This window comes from Tachypleus tridentatus, chromosome 10, assembly GCF_004210375.1.
Source record: "Tachypleus tridentatus isolate NWPU-2018 chromosome 10, ASM421037v1, whole genome shotgun sequence".
Classification (NCBI taxonomy): Eukaryota; Metazoa; Arthropoda; class Merostomata; order Xiphosura; family Limulidae; genus Tachypleus; species Tachypleus tridentatus.
The window spans coordinates 176,855,748-176,881,974 of NC_134834.1; the positions used below are offsets into that span (position 1 = coordinate 176,855,748).

Here is a 26,227-nt window from a genome sequence, read left to right on the forward strand (position 1 = left end):
GAATTGTCAGTAAAGCATAAAGTTTCCATGAGAGCTTTACGTAATGCTGGTTGGACTCTCTGAGAAAATGCTGCAAACTTGAAATGCTCCCCCAAAAATTGTTAAGTACATCCTAGATTGTGTGACTGAGACAGGTAATTTGAAAATAGGAATGGAACAGACAGAACACATGCACTCAGTTATACTGATATTAATCGTCATTTATGCAGCCTTTGAGATGGAAGAAAGACTGCCACTGATCTCAAGCATGAGATAAATGATATGTACCAAATGACAGAAAATTGTCCAGATCTACATCATTGAGAAGCTTCAACAAGAATGGAATATTTGGTCATATAGTAGTTATTAAAGCAAAAAGGGGAAGAGTCAAAATATAAACTTTTTGCTGAACTAGCATTTCCAGAGTTTCTGTCGTACTAAATATGAATATTAATAAAATTTTGATCTTTCACCTAGAGTTTACCATCCATTGTATTTTGAAAGTAGCCCAGAATCTAATTTTTAACTTGGCCTTAACATATTTGCATGGTATTGTATCTATATAATACAATTGATGTTTTGAGTGTTGTTATTGTAAGTTAGAAATATCCATTGGGATTTTGACTAAAAAAGAACGATAAGGTTTGTTATGATATTAAACCAAATTCATCCTCATTGGGACCATTTTTCAAAATTTTTGTAGAGGTCATGCTCCCAAAATCCTATAGCTTCTGTGAGGTATTCAAGTCAGGCTATCACTAAATAACTTGCTGTGGTCCTGTTGTATCAGTACGGGACTCTTATCTGCCTTGAAAGAAAGTTGCCAACTCATACATAGATCCAGTAGAGGTGATCGTCCAAATGTCTACAAAAGTGCATATGTTGTTTGTATGTGTTTGTCATAAATACTATTTTCGCTTAAAGTCGCATATGTTCAGTCTGTTTATTTGTACACAATTTAAAACTCAACTGAGTTCTCAGTTTCAAATTACACTTAAACTCCATATCAAATCCTGCTTATTATTAACTATAAGAAAATAGTTTATGGTTTTCTGGACCAAGTACTTATGCAAAACTGCATAGGATCCAGCTAAACGATAAATTTTGGAAAATCCTAAATCTGTACAAGAAGTTAGAAAACATATAGTATGGAAATAATTTTAAAATCTTTTCCTAAATGAAATTTACTATTTTATTCAAAAGATCTCTTTTGGTAGCTTCCCAGTGACACAACATTGTCTGCAGACTCACACTGCTAAAACCAGGATTACGATACTCATGGTGGGCAGAGCACTGATTGCGTATCTTTGCGCTTAATTCTAAACAAGCAGTGTTCTGATAATGATTACACGTATTTTTGTAAATACGTTTATAAATACGCAACAGGTATACCGATGGGTGCTAATTGTAATTATTTAGCTGCAAAATTTATATGTTCAGTATTAAGAAAGTAAATCCATAAATAATTTTTCGAATCCAAACGCATTTTCAATAACATACAGATATGCTGACGATTTGATTATTATTAATATAAAGTAATATCATTATGTGGGTAACATTTATACTATAGTTCTACAGATTGAGAATACTTCTATATCATTATTTAAACATAAACATTACGATAATTAATAATGACCGTAATATTAATATTCATGATAAACAAGATAAATTTACGTTTCAATTTTTTTGTACTTTACTCTCCAAATAGTAATATACCAAAAAATGTCACACAGAGCTCCATAACAAATGTAGAAAATATTTATACAAATTTGAAAACAATGGTTTTAAACAAAATTACAGTATGCACAATAAAATATTTTCTAAACTGTAGAGATATAATTGGAATTACTTATTGGATATTTTATACGTGTAGAGGTAAATTAATGTAGTAATATTTGTATCAGTTTTGTTTTTATAAGAACTACTACTGTATTGAAGATCCAGATAGTTCATTAGAACTATTATCTGAAGATCCAGATAGTCATCACCACCCACCGCCAACTCGTATGAAAGAGCAACGAATAACGCCCCACGGCTGGGAGGAACTATACCGGGCGCGAATAATATTGGTTGTGCTTAACGTAGTAATACATAATTATTTTGGTATTTCTGTTCAAGCATCACATTAGGGGCTGGAATGTTAACTTCAAGGACAGCTTTGCTGTTTCCCACATCGATGTATTGTGTTCTATTATTTCTTGCTGCTTATTATTTTTATTTTATTTTATTTTTGTGTGTGTGGCAACCAGTTTTTCACATCTGATTGCAGATAGCTAAATATGGTAAAAATGTAAGGCGTTGTGGATTAGGAAGCCTATATCTGTTCAGTTTATTTATTCTTAATAATGCGAAGCCGGCAAAGTTGAGGTTAAAGGAAAATTTTCAACAAATTTAAAAATTGCCTTAGAAACTGTACTTTGGTTAGGTATAATTCCTGTGTGGTTGCCATATTTTTAAACACTTTAGTTTTTGAGTAAAAAATGAAATAAGCGGGTCCTCGAACTCAAGTTCCTCTCGGTCATTCGGCTGTCTCCTTGATGTTTTACAACTATGATGTAATAGTTGCCAAACACGCTTCGTTGCGCGCCGACCATTGTGTTCCTTTCAGTGCTGGCGTTTTATGTAAATCTATCGGTACTTTTTTCGGATTACATACTTTGTACATACTACTTTTTGTCGTGATATTGCTATTTTATGTTTGTTTTATAATAACAAGGTTTACTGCGTTGCTTATGGTTGTAAAAACGGTTCAGCATCGGACAAAAGCTTTTTGTGGTTTTCGTGCAAGGAGAAGGAACCGGCAAGATGGCGACAGTGGGTACGGATGGTCAATAAGAAGAACTGGACTCCTTCACACCATGCAAAGCTTTGTCAAGATCACTTTGAACGCTCATGTTTTGTGTCGGATTTGTCCTCATCACTAGAACTTGTCAGATTTGTGTCAAAAGTAACTGTTCTAGGTTCGTTCAGAGTAGGTTCGAATTGATATGGCGCTACTCGACACTGTTCAGAACACAAAGTCAAAACAGATTCCGCCTCTCTTTCTCCGTATGCACTGGCCATGTTTATTTACATTCAACGCGCTGGCGTTGACAGTTTGTTTGGCAACTATTACGTCACAGTACTTTTTCCTAGCTGCAAACGTAAACACTAAAACGTTCGGATTGCCTCTCAGAAAGGACTCTTTCTGCACCAAGTTCTATGTTTCATTTATTAGCACATATTTTTTATAAAAAATGTGAACCTGCAAAATTAATTAGTTTGTTTGTTTTTGAATTTCGCAGAAAGCTACTCGAGGGCTATCTGTCTTAGCCGTCCCTAATTTAGCAGTGTAAGACTAGAGGGAAGGCAGCTAGTCATCACCACCCACCGCCAACTCTTGGGCTACTCTTTTACCAACGAATAGTGGGATTGACCATAACATTATAACGCCCCCACGGCTGAAAGGGCGAGCATGTTTGGCGCGACGGAAATGCGAACCCACGACCCTCAGATTATGAGTCGCACGCCTTAACACGCTTGGCCATGCTGGGCCCAAATTAATTAGTATGAGTAGTTTTTTGACTGCAAAGTTTTCGTTTTTCTGTAAAATTCACCTTTAAACTGCATAGATGGTGGTATCCCCAACGAAATTTGGTCTTATTTCTCTCACTGCTTCTTTGAACATAAGGGCACGTTACATAATGACCCACTTAATATTTTGTGTTTCGGTGTGTTGGATGTTTATATTGTGGCTGTGATTGTTTTCATGAATTTACATTTAATTTTATATACATATTGTGATTAATACAGTTGGAAAATTATTTATATTGAACAAACTATCCATAAGCGTAACTTTTGCATCCTGCCCTCTCTAGGGTAAAAGGTCTACTGACTGATGGCTTTCAGCTTACGAAGTGATAGTTCGTTATTTAGTGTGGATTTTTTTTTCAAGATATACCACCATAAATGTTTTAGAAAAATAATATCACTGTAACCAAATTGATGGTTCAATAGGATTACGAAACTGATTGCTCCTTCAGAATTTCTGTAAACATTTATTATGAACAACGAGTAAATGACGTGTGGATGATTTGGTACTGAGGATTCTATAGTGTTTTCTCCAAGTTTACGTTGTGTGTCTCTTCCAAAGGCTTTCGATTGCTTTTTTGCTTATATCAAGCTTAGTTGCACATAATTAGCAACAAACAAAAATTAATCAAATTTGTATAACGAGCTGATTGTTACACGTTTTTTTCCACTGATGCGCGGTGATTGACACACTTTTGTGGTTTACGTTGGTCTATTAGTTCTAATGCTTCAATTTCTTAACATTTTTAATTATAAGAAATAATTTATACAAGAAGCTGATCCATAGGCTTACGTATTATTACTAAACAACAACAAAATGAATACTAAACAAGGTACCACAGTCGATACACGATTGTTTTCTTCTGCTGCTGAAGGTGAAAGTGAGCTTCAATCAACTGTAAGTGCAGGATCTCTTTTTCCTGCATATTGTGGAAACTTACCTAACACTAATGATGAACTAGCTGGTAAGTTTAGTGTATATGTTGTAAATTATGTGTTGTGTTGATGTTTAACGATAAAGTCGAAAGAAGTTTCAAATTTTTTGCTTAAAAATGGTACTAATCATGGCAGTGAAGGTAATGTGGATTTTGTATACCTAGATTTTTTGGAAAAAAATGCTACGTAAAATTAAGAGGTTAGTAAATAAATTCTTTCTTGTGTTATGCAATACAGTTTTGATTTTTGTATATAACTTAAGAGTTAGAGGAGAGAAGCAAAGGGTTTTAATAAATGAATGGAGTTGAAATTGTGTGGTTTGGAATACAAAGTACCACTGAGGATTCTGTACTGAAAATTTTAACTAGGATATATATATTCAAGGTATCAAGGATGGGTTAAGATGATTTTTAATATTTTAACTACTAACTTAATGGAAAAAACTCAATGGTGTTAAGAAAGAAAATGATCTTTATGTTTTCGTCTCTTAAACTTTCTAGGCATTGTGCTGTTGACAATGCAAAAAGCAAGTAGAATTTGGGTTTCTTTGTACATAAACACTGAACAATAGCTGATGTACCTGTTCAGTACACAGAGAAATCATAGTGGCCTTGTAAAATAGGAGAAGGGTAACATAGGAGAGTGAGATTCATATGTCATTTCATGGTGGCTCTGTGGGTACATTTGGTTTTGTGACAATTACTCTTGCAGTTAACCAGTTATAAGCAGATACTTTTGCAAATAACTGCTTTTCCAGTGATGGTTTAAAGAAGTTAAAGGAAGTTATTGTTTCTCTGTACAAAGATCTGTCAAAGCATTATTTAGAGAATTGATTTCTGTCTTGGGTTTCACACCTTAAGAGAGACAATGAGTTATTTGAAAAGGTTACCAGGATGATCCTGGGATGGAGGGACTGTCATATGTGGACAGTTTATGGATTTCAAAAATATTTTCTCTTGAGAAAAGAAAGGCTAGAAGGGAATCCTTTCAAGTTTTGAAAATTATAAATTGAATAGATAGGATTGTTGCATAATGATTTGTGTGTGTGTGTTTAATGGTAAGTGTAGTAAGGCTAGGTAACATGATTTAGCAGGGTAGAAACTATCTGTAAGGTATGCAGTTTTATCTTTTGAGCAGGGTTGTCATCATTTGGAATAGATTACCATCAGGCATGCAGAGGATGCAGCAGGATTGGGAAAGTCTAAGAGTAGACATATTCAGTACTTAAGTTTAAGGACAAAGTTGAACTGTTTGCACAAAATAAGATGGATATTTTTATCTAGAATTTGTAAAGAAACAGGACCTTTGTTGTCATTATTTTAGTTGTTGGTATGTAATAAGCTAACAAGTCTATTGTTTTAAAAGGAAGTAGAAAAATATATTTTTTGTCATTAATACTTTTCTTGTAATGAGATGTGTTGGATAAATTTTTAAATATTTAAGATAAATTTATTCCTAATGGAGAGAGGAAGTTGACTGCAAGTGAAAAACCCAGGTTGGCTCATAAAATTAAAGGAAAGCACCACAAGTTTAATAAATTTAAATTGATTGATATGATGGAAGATTTTGAAGATTGTAGTTGGTCAAACAGGAAATTGGAAAATCCAAAGGATGTATGAAAACAGGTTAGCTGAAAATTTAAACATTAACAGTAAGGTTTTCTCTAAATACATTAATGGTAAACTAAATCTTAAGATGGGGGTAGAACCTCTGAGGGATGATAAAAGAAGACTCGTGTATGATGCTTGATTATTAGATAACTGGTTTGTTATATTCTACTTTTTTATTCTGTTTTTACTGATGAAAACTTAAGAAATATTCCTTGTCTTGAACGGTTGATAGATGGAAACAAGATTGAACAAGCTAATCCTGCTGATTTTGAGCTTGTTAAGAAAAAACTGAGAAGTTTAAAGAATAAGGCTCCTGGGCCAGATAAGAGTTTTGAATGATGTTAAAGATTGGTATGTGAGCTGCTTGATAATATTTTGTTTTTCAAGTCCTTAAATAGTGGACAGATGCCAAATGATTGAAGGTTTGCAAATGTTACTCCTCCTTTAATGGAGATTTTAAAAATTGTTGAAGAAACTAATTATATCAGTTGTGGGGTAAGTTTTGGACAGTATAAAAGATGTTTTACAAACTTACTTAACCCATTTAACAAAGTTAAAATTCTAGTGGATGGTCATTGTGGTTGCACTGAGCAAAAAAATCTTGTCTTACATATCATTTGACCTTATTTGAAAAGGTTACTGTTTTTGTAGATGAAGGTAAGGGTGTAGATTTAGGGTATCTGGATTTTCAGGAAATATGTGTCAAAGTGCCATATAAAAGGCTTGTAAAAAAAAGTCTATAGGTCTTGGGGAGAAGTTAGCTAATTGGAGAGAAATGTGGCTGGATGAGAGAAAGCAGAGGGTTGTTGTAAATGGAACTCAAACTGGATTAATTTGATTTTTCATTAGTGACATAGATGAAGGAATGAACAATAAATTATTTCAACTTGCAGATGATATTAAGGTCTGTAAAGAGGATGCTGCTACTTTACAAAAGGATTTTGATCATATAGCGAGTTGGGCAAATAAATGGCAGATGGCTTTTGATTATGATAAATGCAAGATATTGCATATAGGTCATCATATTCTTTAATTATAAGTTTAACTTGGATGGGAATAACATTAACAGTGCCATGAAAGAAATGGACCTTGGTGTAATGGTCGATCAGCCTTTTCAACCATTCGAGTTGTGTGTTGTTGCTAATGGTAGGGCAAATGGGATTTTAGGTGTATCTATAGAAATATTGAATATAGGTAAATAAAGAGTATAATCTCAAAAGTAATTTAGTTCAGACTTGGTTATGAAGTTTTCATTATTAATGGAAGCATGTATGTATTGAGATGATATGTTGTTCAATTACTCTTACAGGTAGTCATCACCAGTTTGAGTGGCTTCAAAATAAAAGCTTCCCGGGCAGGTCAGCAACTGCTTTAGCAAAATTAGTGGAAGAAGAAAGGTAAGATGTAAAGAATACTCCTTCTAAACTTACTGTAATATGTATTTGTTATATTCATCTGCAGCACAAATACTGTCTTTTTCAATATTTCTTACTGTAAGAATAAGGTAATATCATAAAGGTGAAAATTGTAGAATTTTGTAAACAAGTTTTTTTTGTACTGAAAATCTTGAAAATCAGTGGTTTTAAGATGTCTTAGAAAAGTTGTCTGAAGTCTTCCACCATCACTCCCACATCTTGCTTTTATTGATGACAAACTGAGCCATTTTTTTTCTCTCAGTTTTGAAACATATAGTTTGTAACAAATGTGATTTGTAAAATGTAAAATATGCTGATGTGGCAAAAATGGTCAGCAACAGGCTGACCAGATGATTAGGGCATTTGACTCTCAAATGTGCTTGTCATAATTCAAATCCTCATCCTACCAATCATGTTTACCCTTTCTGCTGTGGGTCATTATAATGTTATGATAAATCCCACTATTATTTGGTTGTTCTTACTTTATAATTCTGTACCATGAAACACTAGAACACAAATACATAAGTTAAGCAGCCTCCACACAGTTAGTTTGCAGACATCTATCAGCACTACTCTGCCTTTTAGTTCTTACTGCAAATCCACCACAAAAGAGAATACTCACTCACTATACAAATTGCACATTCAATTTATGGAATCAAGCTTGGTGTTCATAACATCACTTGTACATTTAACTTTACACGTTGATTTATAGTGAAATAGTTGCAAGCCAATCTTATAAAAATTTATTTGAAATTTTACAGTTATTAAAATTTGTATTGTGAAGAGTTTGTGAAAATAAATTATGTAGTAAGTAATTGAAACTTGCTGATGTTATGTATTATGTTGTGCAACATCTGCAATGAATATAAACGTAATGAAGAGGTGCAGTACTCGTATTTTTGAAGTTTTAATTTAATATATATGATTGGGACATATAACATTTATTTTAGATTTGGCTGCAGTATTAGTTGTACGGAATATTTCAAATGTTTGTGTGGAAAGATTCTGGTTACAAAAGACATGTCTCCCATGTTTAGCATGTGGTTGACACTCTGAGTCTTACTAACCAAACTCTCTCTAGTTTCACTTAGTCTCTGAAAGGAAAGAGTTTGTATAGTGAATAAGCTAAGTTTCCAAACATCCTCATAGTTAGTGAAAAAAACACTATTTCTGAATGTCTAGTTAGGTCATAAGTATATTGGTTTGGATTTTTGAACGTTACACCTAACATTGTTTAAAATAGTCAATTAAAGGACAGAGGAAAAACTCAGAAGTGGCTGATTACTGACAATAGTTATTAGCTGAAATGAAAAACTAAGATATGCTCTTTAAACTAACAAAATTGAATCAACTTACTTATTTTAGTGTACAGGGTAAAATGGATATTTATTTTCAGTAGACACAGAGAAATCTGTTGCAGTCTTTATAATACTTGCACAAAGGTAAAGTTTAAATAAATTTCTTGATTTTATTTTGAGTGTAATGTGACTATATAACTGTTTATTTTTATTTTACAATATATCTAGTTATTTTTGGATAACTTGTTCCAACAATAAGTGTATTTTTATACACTTTACAATATTAGCTTTTTCTTTTAAATTTAAAAAAAAAAATAGCTTAGTTCTCCATTTGGAAATTATGGGAAAAATAGTGTTGTTTGCTTTATGTCTTGTGAGTATAGTACTCATGTCCACTGATGTCCTACGGTGCAACAAGATCTGTAGTGAGTAGCACATTAGAGAAATTTTATACAAAAAATAAAGTGAATAACAAAGGAATGAAGACTTAGGCTTGTTTGCTAGCCAACAATACTAGTTTTATGTCTTACATAGAAATGTCATGTTCAATTGCTTGGCAATTAATAAGTTCTATTATACTGGCTGTTTTTTTACTTTTTAAACTTAACTAATTGGTTGCTGAAATACAAAGAAACCAGAGCTTCTACACACCACAAAGGAAAGAATGGATTGATGCTCTACAATACTGTTAAATAAGACAAAAGTTCTACAGGGGTATCCCACAATACAGGAATACTTCCATCAACATGTAAAGAGATCTAACCCCCAGCTTCAACAGACTTACACAAACCTTTATATCACCCCTCATAGGTATGATCCACATCCCAAGGGAGCAGTAACACTAGAATGGCCAAGCAACCATAGCTCTGTGTTAAGGTCACTGGTACACCTATGTAAACCTAGCTCAGTATCAAGATTATTGCAGGTTTTACAAGAATGTTAGATAAATGGAGAATACTTGCACAAATATGTTTAAAATTTTTTTTGAGTATAGCTGAAGAAGTTTTTGTACATTACTTTGTGTATCCGTAACTTCAGGAGGATGAAAATATATGACAATGAATAATAATAATAATTTTTTGTTCTGAAAGAAATAAGGTACAATTACTGCATAAAAAGTAATGTGAAATGTATTATTTACAATTATTATGGTAATATTATAATTTGACTTGTACGTAGGACAGTTTACTTGGAAAAAATCATTATAAACTAGGAGTGTTAATAATTAGAATTTAAATGTATAAATGTATAAATGCCAAGTGTCAAACATTTTTAATGATGCTTAATCTGTTAAATGTTAAAACTGTGCAAATCAAATATAATAAAATTAGGAGCTGTTAAAATGTTCTTCCATTGTTTACTTCCTACTGTTGTTGTGTGGCATTATTGCAGATAGTGAGGTTCACCTTAACCTCAAATTTGTGAAAATATTTCATGCTGCCACTCACTTTTGAAAATTTACATATACTGCTATAATTATTATTAATATAAATAAATTACACACTTGACAAATAAATGTTACTACTGAAATGAATATAAGACTCTGACAGAAAGAAAAATACATAAAATTATGATTATAAATATTTGGTATATTTATATCTGTATGTGTATGGTTACAAGTCTAATAAAATACAAAAGAACAATTTTCAGATTTTCCAAATAGAATAATTAATGTGAAGAATGATGTTTAGTCACTTGTAATTTGGACTACTGTTTTGACACATTGCCAGTATCTTTTCCTGCTGCATAGATACAATAAATTCATGTAAAACCCAAATAGGCTATAGATGTGTCATCTTTAGGAGCTGTAAATAAACTAAATCCTATATTGATATATTTTGTTGCTTAGAGTGAAAACAAAAAAAAATTAAAATGTAGGCTGTTCTCTGCAGAGATTAGTTAGAAACAGTATGAGAACAACTTTAAACAATATTAAAATGAAACATCTTGTTGGATCTAGTGCAGAGAACAGGTGCCCTAAACAAACAGTTATGCATATGTATGCTAGTAGTGACAGCAATGTAATTTGAAGAAACCATTACTGTACCCGAGATATGATTATTTTGTCCTGTTAGATTATTATTTTTATGATTATAGAAATATGTGGTATTTTATACACGTATGTATGTATGTATGTATGTATGTATGTATGTATGTATGTGTGTGTGTGTGTGTGTATATACAAACACTGCTGGCCAAAATCTTAAGGCCAATGAACATTAAGAAAAAATATGCATTTTGCATTGTTAGACTCAACCACTTGAAAGATGAAAATAAGTAAAGGGAAAATAAAAACAAAAAACTTGTACCATTTAATTGGAAAAATGTGAACACTATGAAATTAGCCTAAATACTAGCTGGTTAAAAGTTTAAGACCATACTGAAACAAAGTGTTCATTGGCAAACACATAATGAAATTTAGTCATTTATATTCAAGCATTAGCATTGTCAACATCTCCTGTGTTACATTGGGTAAAAACATGGCAAAGGCTAAAAAGTTGACAGAGTTTGAACGTGGCAGAATTGTCGAGTCGTAAAAGCAAGGTCTTTCTCAACATGCCATCGCTAGTGAGATTGGGCATAGTAAAACTGCTGTTGCAAATTTCTTAAAAGACCCTGAGGGATATGGAACGAGATTTTAAAGTGGTTGGCCCAAGAAAATTTCGCCGGCATTGAGCAGGGATTCGACGGGTTGTCTGGCAAGACAACAGCCGATTATTGAACCAGATTAAGGCCCTTATGGATGCAGAATGCAGCTCAAGAACAATAAGATGGCATCTATGAGAGAAAGGCTTTAAAAACCGTAAACATCTTCAAAGGCCATGCCTTCTTCCACACTACGAAATTGTTCGGTTAAACTTTGCTGAGAAACACCAAACATGGAACATTTCTGAAAATTGGAAGAAGGTTTTGCTCTCTGATGAGAAAAAAATTAACCTGGATGGTCCAGATGGCTTCCAACATTACTGGCACGATAAGGATATCCCACCCGAGACATTTTCTACACGACACAGTGGAGGAGGTTCCATCTTGATCTTGGGTGCTTTCTCCTTCCATGGAACAATGGAGCTTCAGGTTACACAGGGGCATCAAACAGCAGCTGGCTACATTGTCATGTTGGAGAGAGCATCTTTATTGACTTAAGGCCCTCACTTGTGTAGAAATGACTGGATCTTTCAGCAGGACTAAGCTGCAATCCATAATGCCTGCAGGACAAAGGACTTTTTCATGGTGAATATCGTGATTCTTTTGGACCATTCAGTGTGTTTGTCTGAAATGAACCCCATTGAATATGTTTGGCGGTGGATGGCAAGGGAAGTCTGTAGAAATGGACGTCAATTCCAAACAGTGCATGATCTTTGTGAAGCCATTTTCACCACTTGGAATAACATTCCAGCCAGCCTTCTGCAAATGCTTATATCGACCATGCCAAAGCGAATGTTTGCAGTTATTTGCAATGACGGCCATGCAACTCACTACTGAGACCTCTTGTTGGGCATTTCCTACCATGTTTAGGACTTCTTTTTTGTATGGTCTTAAACTTTTGACCTGCTGGTATTTAGGCTAATTTCATAGTGTTCACATTTTCCCTATTAAATGCTAAAAAAGTTTTTTTATTTCCCTTTTCTTATTTTCATCTCTCGAAGCTCTATTAAAATAAGTGGTTGAGTCTAATAATGCAAAATACATATTTTTTCTTTATGTTCATTGGCCTTAAGATTTTGGCCAGCAGTGTGTATGTTTGTACACATACATAAAGCTATTTGTACAATAAAGTCAACACTTTCTAATATTTATACATTTAAAAACATTGTTTGTAAAGAGCTCATGTATTTAAACAGAATCTGGCATCCTATTATATACTTAGCAATTTTAAATTAAGTCTTTTTATTGTAATTCATAGTAAGTAAGTTCAAACTTTAACTGCTCTAACAGTGCTTTAATAACATTATTTTTCATTTCAGAAAATATACATTTAAACAGGTAATTAATAGATTAGTTTTGACACGTTAATCAAGTTCATGTTTTTTTTTCATGTTAACTGTTAGTTGTTTTTCTATATAACATCTCATTGTGTATTGTAAATTCTCATTTAGTGAAGGAGATCTTACAGAAGAGAAAGAAAACCCACAAGTTATCAAAGAAAATTATTTTATAACTACTGAGGGCAAAGAATTCTCAAAGGAAGAAAAGATACCTAGGTCGAAGAAGTCTCTGAAAAAAGAAAAGAAGGGCAAACATAAACACAAAAAATATAAAACTGAATCAGAATCCATCTCAGATGATGATGAGTAAGATTTGATGATAGTTTTGATTTATATATTGTCACAAATTTAAGTGATTATATTAAAATCTTGAAGATAAACACCAGGTAGAGTTTATTGGGTTTTTTTTTGTGGTTTGTATCATTTGTTTAAGCATCTTTAAAAACATAGAAACTTGCTGTGTGAAAGATTAATATATACTTAAAAGATCTGTTTCTAAGAGGTGTATATTAGCCAATCAAGTAAATTTTTCTGCAAGTATTAAAGTTTTTCATAGCCTGTAATTTTTATGTTTTTGTACTTAATTGTTGTACTTTTCAAACTAAATTGTGTAATTAATATTTTTCAATTAAAGGATAAGAGTGTAGGTCATAATATAATTTTTTTCTTCATGTAGATTTTCAATCAAATTTTATTTCACTCAGAATTGGTTAATGGATGTTTTATTCTGTGAATTAAATATACATATCATAATTTATATGAAAAATAAATTGACTAAAAGCCAGCCACTCGTGACACAAATATAATTCTGTATTCTTAAATATCTCATTTTGTCTTAGGTTCTCAAAATACAAGTTTTATTATTTTCCTGTTCAGCTACTCGTGTGAGAATAAAAGCTATAACCATCACACACTTTTATTTACATATAAAGAAAACAAAACAAACCTTAATCTTTACTAAGAATTTGCTTTAGCTCATTTGATTTTGATAATTACCAAAAATGTTTAGGTATACATTGTTAATTTGGGAAAATATATATATCATGTGTAGAAATAATGATAATCAAAGACCATAGACCTGGGAAAGCTATAGATAAATTAAAATCATTTTTGATTTTCAACTGCTCTATTTAATTATTTTTTCTTTCTCTTTGTTTGATAGAAATTTTAGTTCTATGTACATGTAACTGACAAGGTACTTGTTTACCATTTATAGCTATGAGATAAAAGGATCAGTATATGGCCAGATGTCAAAGATGGTGTTCATTGAGGAAACTGGACTAGCACCAGAGAGAGCATTTCGCATTGATTCAAAACGAGACAGAAATAATCTTGCTTTTAGTTCACTCTATCATCAACACATTGCACGCTATCATGAAGAAGTAAGGAATCCATTGGGATCAAATATAATTCTGTGGCCACCTGATAAGGATAGAAAGAAGAAGAAAAAAGATAATCTTCGTTACTGTAATAAAAAATATGCTACACTGTTACAGGATGATGAGAATGTCCTGGATTTGTCAATGCAGGCTGTGTCTAAGGGTGTAGCTATAAAAGATTATGTACCACTTTCATTGTCAGTTAATGAACTAGAATTTTCCAAGTTCAACTCAAGTAATTCTAAAGAATATAACTGTTTTAATCCTCTTTGCGTGTATGATTCAAGTACGGTATTATATCTTCAAGGGAAAGGTAAAGAATGTGAAAGATCAGAAGTCAATAGCAGTTCTCTCTTGAAGCCCACAGAGAAACAGTGGTTATATCAAAAGACCGTTGAGTTCAATAAGTACTTAACACAAAATCCAGGGGATGAGCAAAAGTGGCTGGACTTTATTAATTTTCAGGATGTTACTGCTGCTGCTACCTTTGAAAATCATGTGCTAAGCAGTACAGAACCTGAGAAAAACCGTAGAAAAAATCAAAACCTTATGGTAACGGAGAAAAAACTTGCAATACTGGAATGTGCCTTAAAAAGTAACCCTTGTTCTATTCGCCTTGCTGTGATGAGGTTGGAACTAGGACAAAATATTTGGGAATTCGAAAAACTTTTACAAGAATGGAAACAATTAATATTCCATAACCCTAATAGCTCATATCTATGTCAACGATACATTACTTTTGTGCAGACACAATTAAGTTATTTTACTGTGTCCAAAACTGTCAAGGTCTATAATCATTGTTTAATGACACTAAATAAAATCTTAGAAGGCACTTTTGTATCTCATACTGCACCAGAAGATTTAGAAGAAAAAATGCTTGGTATGGTATTACTTGTACTTTTATATTTAATAAAACAAAAAAGGTTAAAATAGTTTTAAATTTGATACACACACACACACACACATGTTTGAGCATGTAAATGTTGTAATGCTGAGAAGCCTTGTAATGTTTATGATATTTAGTTTGTTGATACTCAGTTTCTACAACTAGAGCTGAATCAATGTAAATTGACTGATAACCATTAATATGATCTTTTTGTCAAACAAGTTAGTTCATGTGTTGATATTTGTGATTGGATAAAAAATAAATTGTTGTCTGTGACATTATGGTATACCTCTAGACTCTTATTCTTTGGCTTGTGATTAGGATCTTTCATTTTTGCTAGAGCTCCAATTCCTTGAATCTCTTCTTCCATCTTGAAGATTTTCTACACTGTCTTTTCCTCATCCTTAGTCTGCTGACCTTCATCTTTTACGTACTCACTTCTTTGTTATCTACCCTTTTGGGACCCACAACAGATTTACTGAGGAATGTTGCACCAACATTTCCTCCGTGCTATTCCCAATTTCTTCTTCAGCAGTTTCCCAGTTAACTTGGTATCTTTGTTTCTGGAATTTATTTGGTTGAAATGTATTGCTTTCTGTTGTTCAACTCCCTCAGTCTTATCCCATTGAACCATGTTAGATACCCTTCCTTCAATAAGAAACATTTCTATGTGGGGGTTCTTCATATTTTAGAAACTGGATTCTTGAGCTGAATTGTCACACTCTGGTTATCTGCTTGTCTAGGTCAAGAGAGACCAGGCAGGTTACTCTTCTTGGTGAGCCTGGCTGGTCCTTCTCTATCCTGTTTCTCAACTGGTAGCTTCTTCCCAAAATGGCTGCCATTGAGGTGCTTAGAGATAACTCTTCAAGATCTGCCTTACGGCTCTGGTGCTGTGGGAACTCGGCTCTTATACTTTAAACACCTGTATACTCCCTTCATTTGAACCCTTAGCCACCTATTTTCTTGTTACATTGTTTTTAAGATGTATTTTCTTCTCCTTTTGGCTTGTTGGAAAATTGACTTTGATATTTTTGCCTTCAGCACTTCTCACATGGGAACAGATTGATTTGATTTCCACGTTGCTTCTTCTTTCCTAAGGCTTGAGTTGCCAAGGATGGTGATCAGATAGTTTTTCTGATCATTTTACCTTCAGATTTTTTTCTTTATATACTTGTGTTTAGACCAAGGTCATCTCTTTTGTTCTGTGCAGGCAATTCAATACTACTCTGATCACACAGCTCCTTTTAGTGGCAGTCAAAATAATCTTTTCCTTCTATTGGGATCTCTCTTCCTGAGAGTTTTCCTTTTTTTACCTTGACCTCATTCAGATGTCTATTTCTCAATTAGAGATAACATTTTCTCTTTTTTGTTTCACCTCTGAACAAGTTTATTACTTCATGGCTTCTCTTGCCTTTAAATGTTATCATCCTCTGAATGAAATCTTGCAGGTGAAGGAATGGATCATCCAAGATACCTATGTGTCACATGGTTTCTACGGTCTTCAAGTTTCATTTTGTTGTCATTTTTACAGAGGTTGCATATAAATTCTTTTTTGTTATTCCAACCTTAATTGTTACATTTTAGATTTAAAAGAAAAACAACAACACGCAAAGAAAGAAAAACCATCAAATGGCTGGTTTTGCTTCACAAGGAAAATTTCTCTATCCTAAAATTGGCATTGAGTAGGGAATAACAGGAACATTGAGTGCTGTTCTTCCCTTCCTTCCCAGTGGGATACACTTCACGTGTTTGTCCTTTCTGTCACTGTAATCACAAGAAAGGAGCTCTGTTTTTCGTTTTGTTTTTATATTCACCGTGCTTTCATTAACTTTTCAGTATGAGGTTATAACAAACAGTTAACATCTTCCAGTCATGAAACCATAATTTCAGGTAAATACCTCTCAACGAGATTGTGTAACCCACTTCCCCATTTATGATATATGTGTCTGCTTTGTTTATGCAAAGAACTCATTGGGAGTACTGCACAATCAGGCTTTTTTCACATTCCCATTGGTAGAGAAGTATACCCTAATTTAATTTCATCAAAGATTAATTCATATAAAAGTCCAAAAACATATTTTTTGGAGAGGATTATGATTTTATAACCTTCTAACAACATTTCAGTTACTCATGAAAGTCCAAAAACATGTTTTTTGGAGAGGATTATGATTTTTTAACCTTCTAACAATATTTCAGTTACTCATGATCATTATCAGGTAAATTATTCATGCAGGGATGAGTACTTTCAATGACTTAATTTTTAAGCAGTAGTTCCTAGGTGCTGGCTAATTGCTCTGTGTAGAGGTAAGTACTACATTTCCCGATGTTAAAGACGCATCTCCATTTTGATTAGCTAAATTTTGCAAAAAAAGACAAACATAAGAATAAGGTCACAGCACCTCCACCAATCTTATCAAAATGTTTCATGGATTGTTTGGTGACTTGTGGTACATAACACTTCTCGTTTTTTGAGCTTGATGCTTATCATATCTACCTTTGAAAGTGTATACCTTATATTACCACTGGAGCACCTGTATTATTACCAGTAATAACATTATTCTAGGAGTGCCTTTTTTTTTTGTAAAGTCATAATATGGGCTGTGTTGAAAAAATTTTGTTCAGTTGAACTGTTACAGAGAACTGCTATCAAGAACAGGTCTATGTTTGATATAATTTCACAATAACTGAATAGAATAGTCTGAACAGAGCCAAAACAAACATAAGATACATTGCAAATGACTGACATTACATGGTAGTGTTTCTGCAGTTTTACTTTTCATGTGTTCTTATAATGTTGTCTTTATATCAAGATTGTTTGAGATGAGTAAAAATGTCATCATTTGATGGAAACCAGTCGAAGGTAGATCATCGACTGGTTTACCTTTGCCTACTGTGGAAGTCACAATGAACTTTGTGATCGGTTATGATTATCTTGTTTATTTATTTGTTATTTAACACTGAGTAACTTATACATTTCATTCTTGGTCATATGGAAGGGCATGGATTACTGTCTAGTATTGAAATGCTTCCTCTAGGCTTAGATTTAGGCCTATGAGCAATGTAATCTTCAGTCTGGAAGATGAGAATTTTTGAGATTTTTTTGGGAAAAAATAGCATCTTCAATGCTGGGAAATACGGTATTCATTTGAAATTCATTTTCACTTTCAGTGATGAATTACTTTATCATTTATTCTTCTTTAATTTTACCCTCAATATAGATTCCTGTACGTGGCGAGGGGACTACACAGAGAAGGCTCTGTACTTTCAGTTTACCTCCTCTGGAATAATATAAACATCCACCTGTGTGTTTGCCATGTGTAGTGACCTGTGAATGGGAGGAAAGGATCCTGGTGGTTGACAGGTCCAACTCCAACACACCACTTTGGCCTTGAATTCCTGTAGATGGGTGTTCTTGATGTCCCCCATCCAAGATCAATTGGCCAGGGTCAACTGAGTGCCAGTGTAGGACGTTCTCAACAGTTGTAGTGCACATTATCTCTGATACTGATGTTCGGGTATAGTGCTCACGAAAACCCTGGCATCACTGCAGTGACCTCGCATGGCACTGTAGTGCATCCCCTCATGGGGCTTCATGGTGGGTGGGGTCAGTGGGCACTGAAATATTCTTATTCTTTTTTTATTATAGATACCCCTCAAATAAAAAAAAATAAACAAGCATGACACCATAGAGAAAAATCTGACTACTGGCAAACAACCACACATTGATAACTTTGTACAGTCAAACTCACAACTTGAATCTGTCCCTCATTTTTAACTATACATTCTTTAATTGAAAATCCCTTAGGGCAAATATTTCCATTTTTTATTCAGAAGGGTTTGCTGGCTCTCCTAAATCAGTAAAAAAATTATGGTCTGAGATAAAGTAATGGAAACATCTTCATCACAACATTCCAAACTCCTCTTGGAATCAAAAGCCATTGGGGATATACCCATTGAGGTTACTCTTCATTCTACTTTGAATTCTTCCAGAGGAGTTACAGTTGAGAGGGATTTAAAGACCATTCTTGAGTCGGAGATCCTTGCAGGTTTCACCAACCAAGGTGTCACAGCCGTGCGTCAAATTTTTACTTGTAGAGACGGGATTATGTAGCCGACAAATGTTTTAATATTAACATTTACAACATCATGTTCTCCTACCACAATCAAAGCAGGATATCTGAATTTTAAGGTACAGCCTTATATTTGACCCTATTAGGTGTTTTCATTGTCAATGATTTGGTCATTCGAAAACATCTTGCTGTGGTTCCTTGACATGTGTCTATTGTGCTAGTAAAGACCATGATGCTTTTGAATGCAAACTAGAACCACATTATTTTAACTATAATGGTCCACATCCTTCCTGTTTTGCTTCTTGCCCTAAATTGGTAGAAGAGAAAGAAGTACAACGTCTAAAGACAGTTCACAATATTACTGACCCAGAGGCTCGGAAATTACTATTCCCAATTCCATCTCGGACAGACCTTTCCATTTCTACTACAGAATCCTTAACAGTGCATCTCAATCTAGTACCCTCCAAAATCAACAAAGTTAATGAATCAGTATCTACTTCTGTCTCTGTCCCTACCACATCTGCCATTTATTGCCCAACTTCACCTTGTTCAAGCCCAGGTGTTTCTATGGGGTCTTCCTCTCTTGACACCCCAAAAATTAAACAAACCATTTGTTCACGCCCTCAATCACTAGAACGTATGCCTACAAACACCGACCTGCCTACTTGATCCAGAGCATGATCAATAGAGGGTAACAGACCCATATCCAGTGAAGAAAAAAATGAGGTCACAAGCAGAAGATCTCTTTACTGTATTCTCCTTCAAAATAAATAAAAATGGTCACGCTAATCCAATGTAACTGTTGAGGTTTTCAACCAAATGGAATGATATCAAGGATGTGATTGACTTTTATCATCCCAAATGTCTTTCTTTGGAAGAGATATTTTTAAAAACCTACTAATAAAGTCACAATTCGACAATACTCCTTTTTCCGAAATGACAGGTCATGTGTAGGACAAGGACACTGGGGAGTAGTGCTGCTGATTGATCAGCATGCGCTCACCTGGTCCTTGTCATTGAATACGCGCCCTTGGAGGCTGTAGTCATCCGTATCTCCTTGGGTCTTACCATCACTGTTTGCTCTCTGTCCTTATCCGATCCAAACTTGACTATGGGTTTATGGTTCTGCTGGAACTTCAGCACTGAAAATGTTGGATCCTATCCACCATCAGGGGCTTCGGCTTTTCACTGGGGCCTTTCATACTTCTCCAGTCCAAAGTTTGTACGTGAAGTCCCGTGAACCCCTTCTGTATACTTGCTGTTTCAACTGTCTCTTATGTATGCTTCCCAAACTTTGCTCTTTACCACAGCATCCTACTTGGGGTTGTGTTTTCCATCCTCAGTGGGCCACACCTTTTTATAATAGAAAATCTGCCATTGTTCCTTTTAGCCTTCATATCCAGGCACAATCAGAAAAATTGGATTTATCTTTGAATAGCATAGCAGTATCCACAGATCGGCCTCTTCTACCACGGCAAATTACTATCCCCAACTGTGACCTATCTTTGAATCATCTGAGGAAGGCAGATACTCCTGATTGGAAATATCACTCTTTATTTGCTGAACATTTTTCAAATGATCTATCCATTCTCATATATACAGATGTTTCAAAATCAGGTGACTCTACAGGCTCTGCCATGGTTTGTTACAGTTCAGTTGTAGCACACAGAATCCCCTTTTACAGTTTCTGTGTTCACTGCCAAATTGTGCATCATTTCTCTTGCCCTGAATCGTTTTGAAACTATGCAATATATGAATTGTACGATCTGTACTGATTCACTCAACTGCCTATTGGCCCTGACATCATTCCATGTTAGTTACCATCCTATTCTTATCAATATCCAAAACAACCTGGCCCATGTCTCTCTATCATCTATTTCTGTCCAGTATTTATGGATACCAGTTCATGTTGGTATCCGTGGGAATGAGCTAGTTGATCAGTGGCAAAGTCCTTTTCTGGCTCTATCACCACCATACCTGTTCCATACATGGATTATGGTCTAGTTTTCAAAACCTGACTGTATACCAGTTGGCAATTGACCTGGAGTGACCAACGAAATAATAAGGTTTTTCAAATCAAGTCTTCTTTAGCTCTTTGGCCATCTTGTTTCTCTAAAGATGTAAGGGAGGAAGTTGTTTTGGCTAGGCTATGCATTGGTGACAGTTTTATAAATCATCACTTCCTTTTATTTGGTACTGATGCACCATTGTGGTCTGTGTGGCACTCAGGTTACAATCATACATATTTTATTATCATACCGTCATTACATCCAAGAATGATGACACCATTTTAAACATATTTTTAAGGTAGGTTTGCCCTTGACATTAGCCAATGTCATAGGTGATACTGCCCACCTCATATTTTTACATTTTTAAGAGCCATTGGTCTTTTTAACTTAATTTAAGGTTTTTATTGGACTGTATACTATTTAAGCATGATTTTTTTTTACACATTTTAATATCTATTTTGACCTGAACCCAGGACTGGAAAGGCCGACTTCAGGTGACTGATGGCAAGTTTAAACTCAATACTTCAGTCTTCCTGGTGGGTCTTAATTTTACATATTTTATGTATTTTTACCTTAATTTCCATTTACCATTATAGTATACTACATCTTGTTTGGCACAGATAGCCTAGTAGCTTTGTGCCAATAAGCATGAAACACCTACCTACCTACCTCCTTTAATTTTTCCTCTTTGTGTTATAATTTAGGTGTTTCCATTTCTTCTGTTTTGACTTAATGATTAATCATGAGTTGAAAGAAATTTGTTTTTCTTCAGATGTGTCTTACATTGCCCCTAACATCAGCTGAAGTTTTGTGTCAGCATGTGATCGTTTCTCAGGTTCCATATAAATTTTGTAATGAGTTGTCTTATGGCAGTATTATTTTTCATAGTAATATCAGTCAGTATCTATATTAAGTGCTATTTTGTACAAGTATATTTCTGGTAATTTTTTTGAATTTGTAAAAGAGGTTAGAGTTAAATTTCCAAGATATTTATTGTGTATAATCTCTGATTTTGAATCTTTATTTACTAATATAATATTAGATAAAATTATAGATATTTGTTGATAGATGGTATTTAAAGATCTAGATAATGTTAATGGAATAATTGAAAAGTGTTTAATAAAAATGTCGAGATCATATGAAACTTCTATACTATAGGAGATATGTAGATTACGTTTAGTAGTTTTCAAGGATGTTAATCAGTTTCAACATACTTTAAAGTATTATAATTGTCAACACACTACTTTACACTAGTTTTTAGTGATCATATTAATAATAATGTTTTAAACCATAATAAGCAATTTAATACAAATATGTTTGTAAGCTAACTTTAGAGGATTATATTGATACATTGAGTTTTGTCCTGTTTGTTTTAAGAAAATTTAAAAAAAAAACATTACACAGTAGGTCTTATAAATTCTTGTAATCTCACCAATAGTTACACGGAGAGAGATTAACTGTCATTAAAAGGTTTTTAACTATACATTGTTACCCTGCAACTTTTATTGAAATAATAGTGAAGTTGGAATAATTAAAACAATATATGTTCTTGTTAGAAGAATATATAATACCCAAAACCTTTTACAGTAGTTTTACATATGTGAATATGTTATCATGTAGAGTGTAAAAAATCTTAAAAAATACTCAAATTATTTTATCCATGGATAAAAACTAGTTTTTATTGTAGCTCAGGCTTGAAAGTTAATAATGTTTTCAAAGACTGAATTGAATGGACTGCAGAAATCTAGGTTGATTCATGAAATTAAGGGCTCAAAGTGTAACCTGAGATATACAGGATGTACCATGAGAAGATTTCAGTCACATGACAGAATACTGCAGCTTGCAAGTCAGTTACATTACTAGCATTACATCACACTATATGGAAGATTGTAATGTAGTTCCAAATAACAGCAATTTTAATATATTAATGCAAGGTTAACGTGAAAGAAAATTGCAAAATTTATATGTTTTGATTATATTGAGTTAGAACTGGTTATGATTCTGAAGGCCAATGTTTTGTCATTACACTTAAGATTTAAATCAGACTTTTTAAAATTATAGCCAAATTACAGTTAACAAAATACTATTGAACACCATATATTGGCCTTGGCAGCATTATTTAAACATTGTTTATTTTCTAACATTTATTTGATTTCTTTCATACATATATATTTTTAAGCAGTTCTTAAAAACATGCATTTAAAGATGAGCTTTAAAAATATTGTATTTGTAACATTTGTACAGGATTTATTAAATTTATTTTAGATATCTTCTACCACTTCTGTTCTTTTCTTCACCAATGTGGACAGACAGAAAGAGCAGTAGCATCATATCAGGCTTTAGTTGAGTTCAATATGTATACTCCCAAATCTCTGACTTTGAAGGCATCTTTATCAGACTGGATAGTGCTATTTGAACCTTTCTGGGACAGTGGAAGTCCAAGATTTGGGGAAGAAGGTGCTTTGGGTTGGGCAACAGTAATTACAGAGAAAAATATTGGTTCAAACTTTGCACATAACCCTGGTTTGTATTTTCCAATGTTTGTTTTCATTTCTAGTTTAAATTGTGTATTGTTTTGTAATACTTGAATGTTAGATTTTGTTTACACATTTAAAAAAGAACTGTTATACTTATAAGCCAAAAAGTGCAATTATTTAAAACCTTTGTGCTTTAAAATTTTATTTTAATCAAAAGGTAGGTGAAAACAGAACTTAAGTCAAAAGGAACAAATGTATAGAAATGTAATTTTTGGAAGTCATTTAAAAAGTAAATTGGAAGTAGTGATGACTAAACAAGTGTAGTAAAGATACAATAGAAATATGCACATGCACGCACATATATATAACAAGAGCCATTAAAAACACAACAACATACATACAGTAAACAATTTTAATATGCTAAGTTAAATATGAGTTTTGAATGTACATATTTTATTACTTATTGTGTTTTTAATGCTGCTCCGTATATATTTTTTAACCATTTTTAGTTTGTAAAAAAAATAGTACTCTTATGAAAATAAGTTAGACAAAATTATTTTTGAAGTAACATCTGATAAATTACATATTTTATTACAAGTCATATTTTTTCAAGTAACAATATTCATGCAAGTATAACAGTTTTTGGCATTTAATTTTTGAAATGTTCAACAACATTCAAAATTGGAATATTTAAACAGTACAGATTTTTTAAAAGTTTCTGTCATAAAAAGTAGACATTTCTCTCTACCTATATACTTGTATTCCAGCCTATTTTGTTTTACCAGAATAATTATTTTTGTCCAGTAGATTTTAGGTAAATAACATAGTTACATAAGTTTGCAGCTGATTTTTTTTCACAGTATTCATATGTATTTGGCATTCTATAATTAATATTATATCTATAAATAATAATTGAACTATTCTTAGTTTTATTTGACATAGGAATTTTTCAAAATGGTTTGATACATGTTGTGCTACAGAAGTTAAGAGATCTTAGCTGTTGTTTTTCAACATTTTGTTTATTAATTATATAATCTAATAGATATGTTTAGTTTATCCATAATTTTGTTATTTTTTACATAATTTCTGGGCTCGAGAATAATAAGGTGAAACAAGTTTTTTCATGAAGATTTTAAGAAAAAAGAAATTATTTTTTGGTTGATTTTCAGATTTAAACAAGACTGAAGATGAAATATTAAATAGATGTCTTTCTAAGAGTGAGACATGGCTTCACTTTGAAAACCTACGTGAAGGGCATTATTGGTTACCTTGGCGTCCAGGCTCAGGTTCAGCTAGTAATGATGAAACTTGTGAAGATCCAGAAAGGATGGTGCTTGTTGATGATGTCAGTAATATGTTATTTAGATTGAAGTCTGAAAGAACCAAATTTTATCTAGTTTTGCTGTTCCTGCAGTTTCTTGGAGTGCGCACTCATAATCATTCCCACACAACATGTAGTCAGAGTCTTTGTCTGTGTCCTACCTTGGTGCACAACACTCCTGTTGAACAAGATTATTCATTTCATTCCTTATTTATGTTTTTTTGCAACAAACAAACTTTTCAACCATTCAAACAGTTTCTTGTTCATAACACTGACCACTTTGAAGCTTTTATAACTAGAATTTTTGAACAGTCTTTGCAAAATTTTAGTCATGATTTACAGATAGAACTTCTGATTTCTTGGTTTCGATACACTATTGACTCTCTCTTTTATACATCTAAACAGTCTGACTCTAAAACATACAAAAATAAGAGTAAACTAGCAAGAAAAAAGGCAAAAGATTTTCTTAAAAAGGAAGTAAATAGGAACAACTTGACTTTGTGGGAATGGTATGGTAAGTTGGAATGGGCTTGTAATAACCATAAGGAAGCAGAAAAGATATTTGAAACAAGTTTTGAAGCTAGTTTGACTGGAGAGATTAGCAGTCAGCAGAGGACATTGTGGTCTTTAACAAGGACCTATATTGAACTGGAACTTGGTTTAAATGACGTCCTATGTTTTAAAGAATGTTACATACGAGAAGAAATTAATGAAAGCTTAAAGAAGAAGCTTTTGTGGGTTTTGTTATGTTTAGGAGGCAGTGCAAAGTATTCTGTCTTCTCTGAGAAATCTCTTGAAGTGATATCTCCAATTCAAATCTTAAAAGCACAGAATGTGTTCAAAACTATTCTTGAAGAGTCTCTTAAGCATGTTTCTCTAATACAGGATACCCAATCAAATTTTTCAAGTATATTATCATTTGAACAACACTGTAAACATGTAGTGGATATTGCATCTTGCTTTGCATTCTTTCAGTATTTCACTCATGGTTTAGCTGCAGCAGCCAGTGTGTTTGAAAGTTCCTTTACACAACTTGTACAGAATGAGGGTATTCAGTAAGTATGAATTATTATTCTAGATAAAATGTGGAGAAAGGCAGAAATTTGCATTATATAATAATTTACCTTTTTTTAACCTCTTGTAAAAGTTGGAAGTTATTTTGAAAATTTGTTTCATGGAGTTCCAAAACATCAGAGTTTAACGTTTTTGTGTATGTGTGTGTCTTTGTTTGATGTTTTAAAAATTGCAGCCTTATCACAAAGTAAATCATTTGTCGTTTGTGTATATCAAA

The 26,227-nt window shown here is 33.2% G+C and overlaps 1 protein-coding gene across 5 annotated transcripts in view; it reads left to right on the forward strand.

The window, feature by feature from the left end:
* The first annotated feature begins 3,827 nt into the window (after nt 1-3,827).
* Nucleotides 3,828-26,227, forward strand: part of LOC143231003 (nuclear exosome regulator NRDE2) — a 36,203-nt gene continuing 13,803 nt past the window's right edge. For 4 of the 5 annotated variants that reach the window (XM_076465424.1, XM_076465428.1, XM_076465425.1 and 1 more), the window contains exons 1-6: nt 3,828-4,514; nt 7,405-7,492; nt 12,906-13,100; nt 14,011-15,053; nt 23,404-23,661; nt 24,785-25,991. In XM_076465424.1, coding sequence (XP_076321539.1) covers nt 4,367-4,514; nt 7,405-7,492; nt 12,906-13,100; nt 14,011-15,053; nt 23,404-23,661; nt 24,785-25,991 — 2,939 coding nt within the window. In that variant the 5' untranslated portion in view covers nt 3,828-4,366. Of the gene's footprint in view, nt 4,515-5,999; nt 6,111-7,404; nt 7,493-12,905; nt 13,101-14,010; nt 15,054-23,403; nt 23,662-24,784; nt 25,992-26,227 lie in introns of those variants that run through there. The other variant, XM_076465427.1, reaches the window with a different exon arrangement.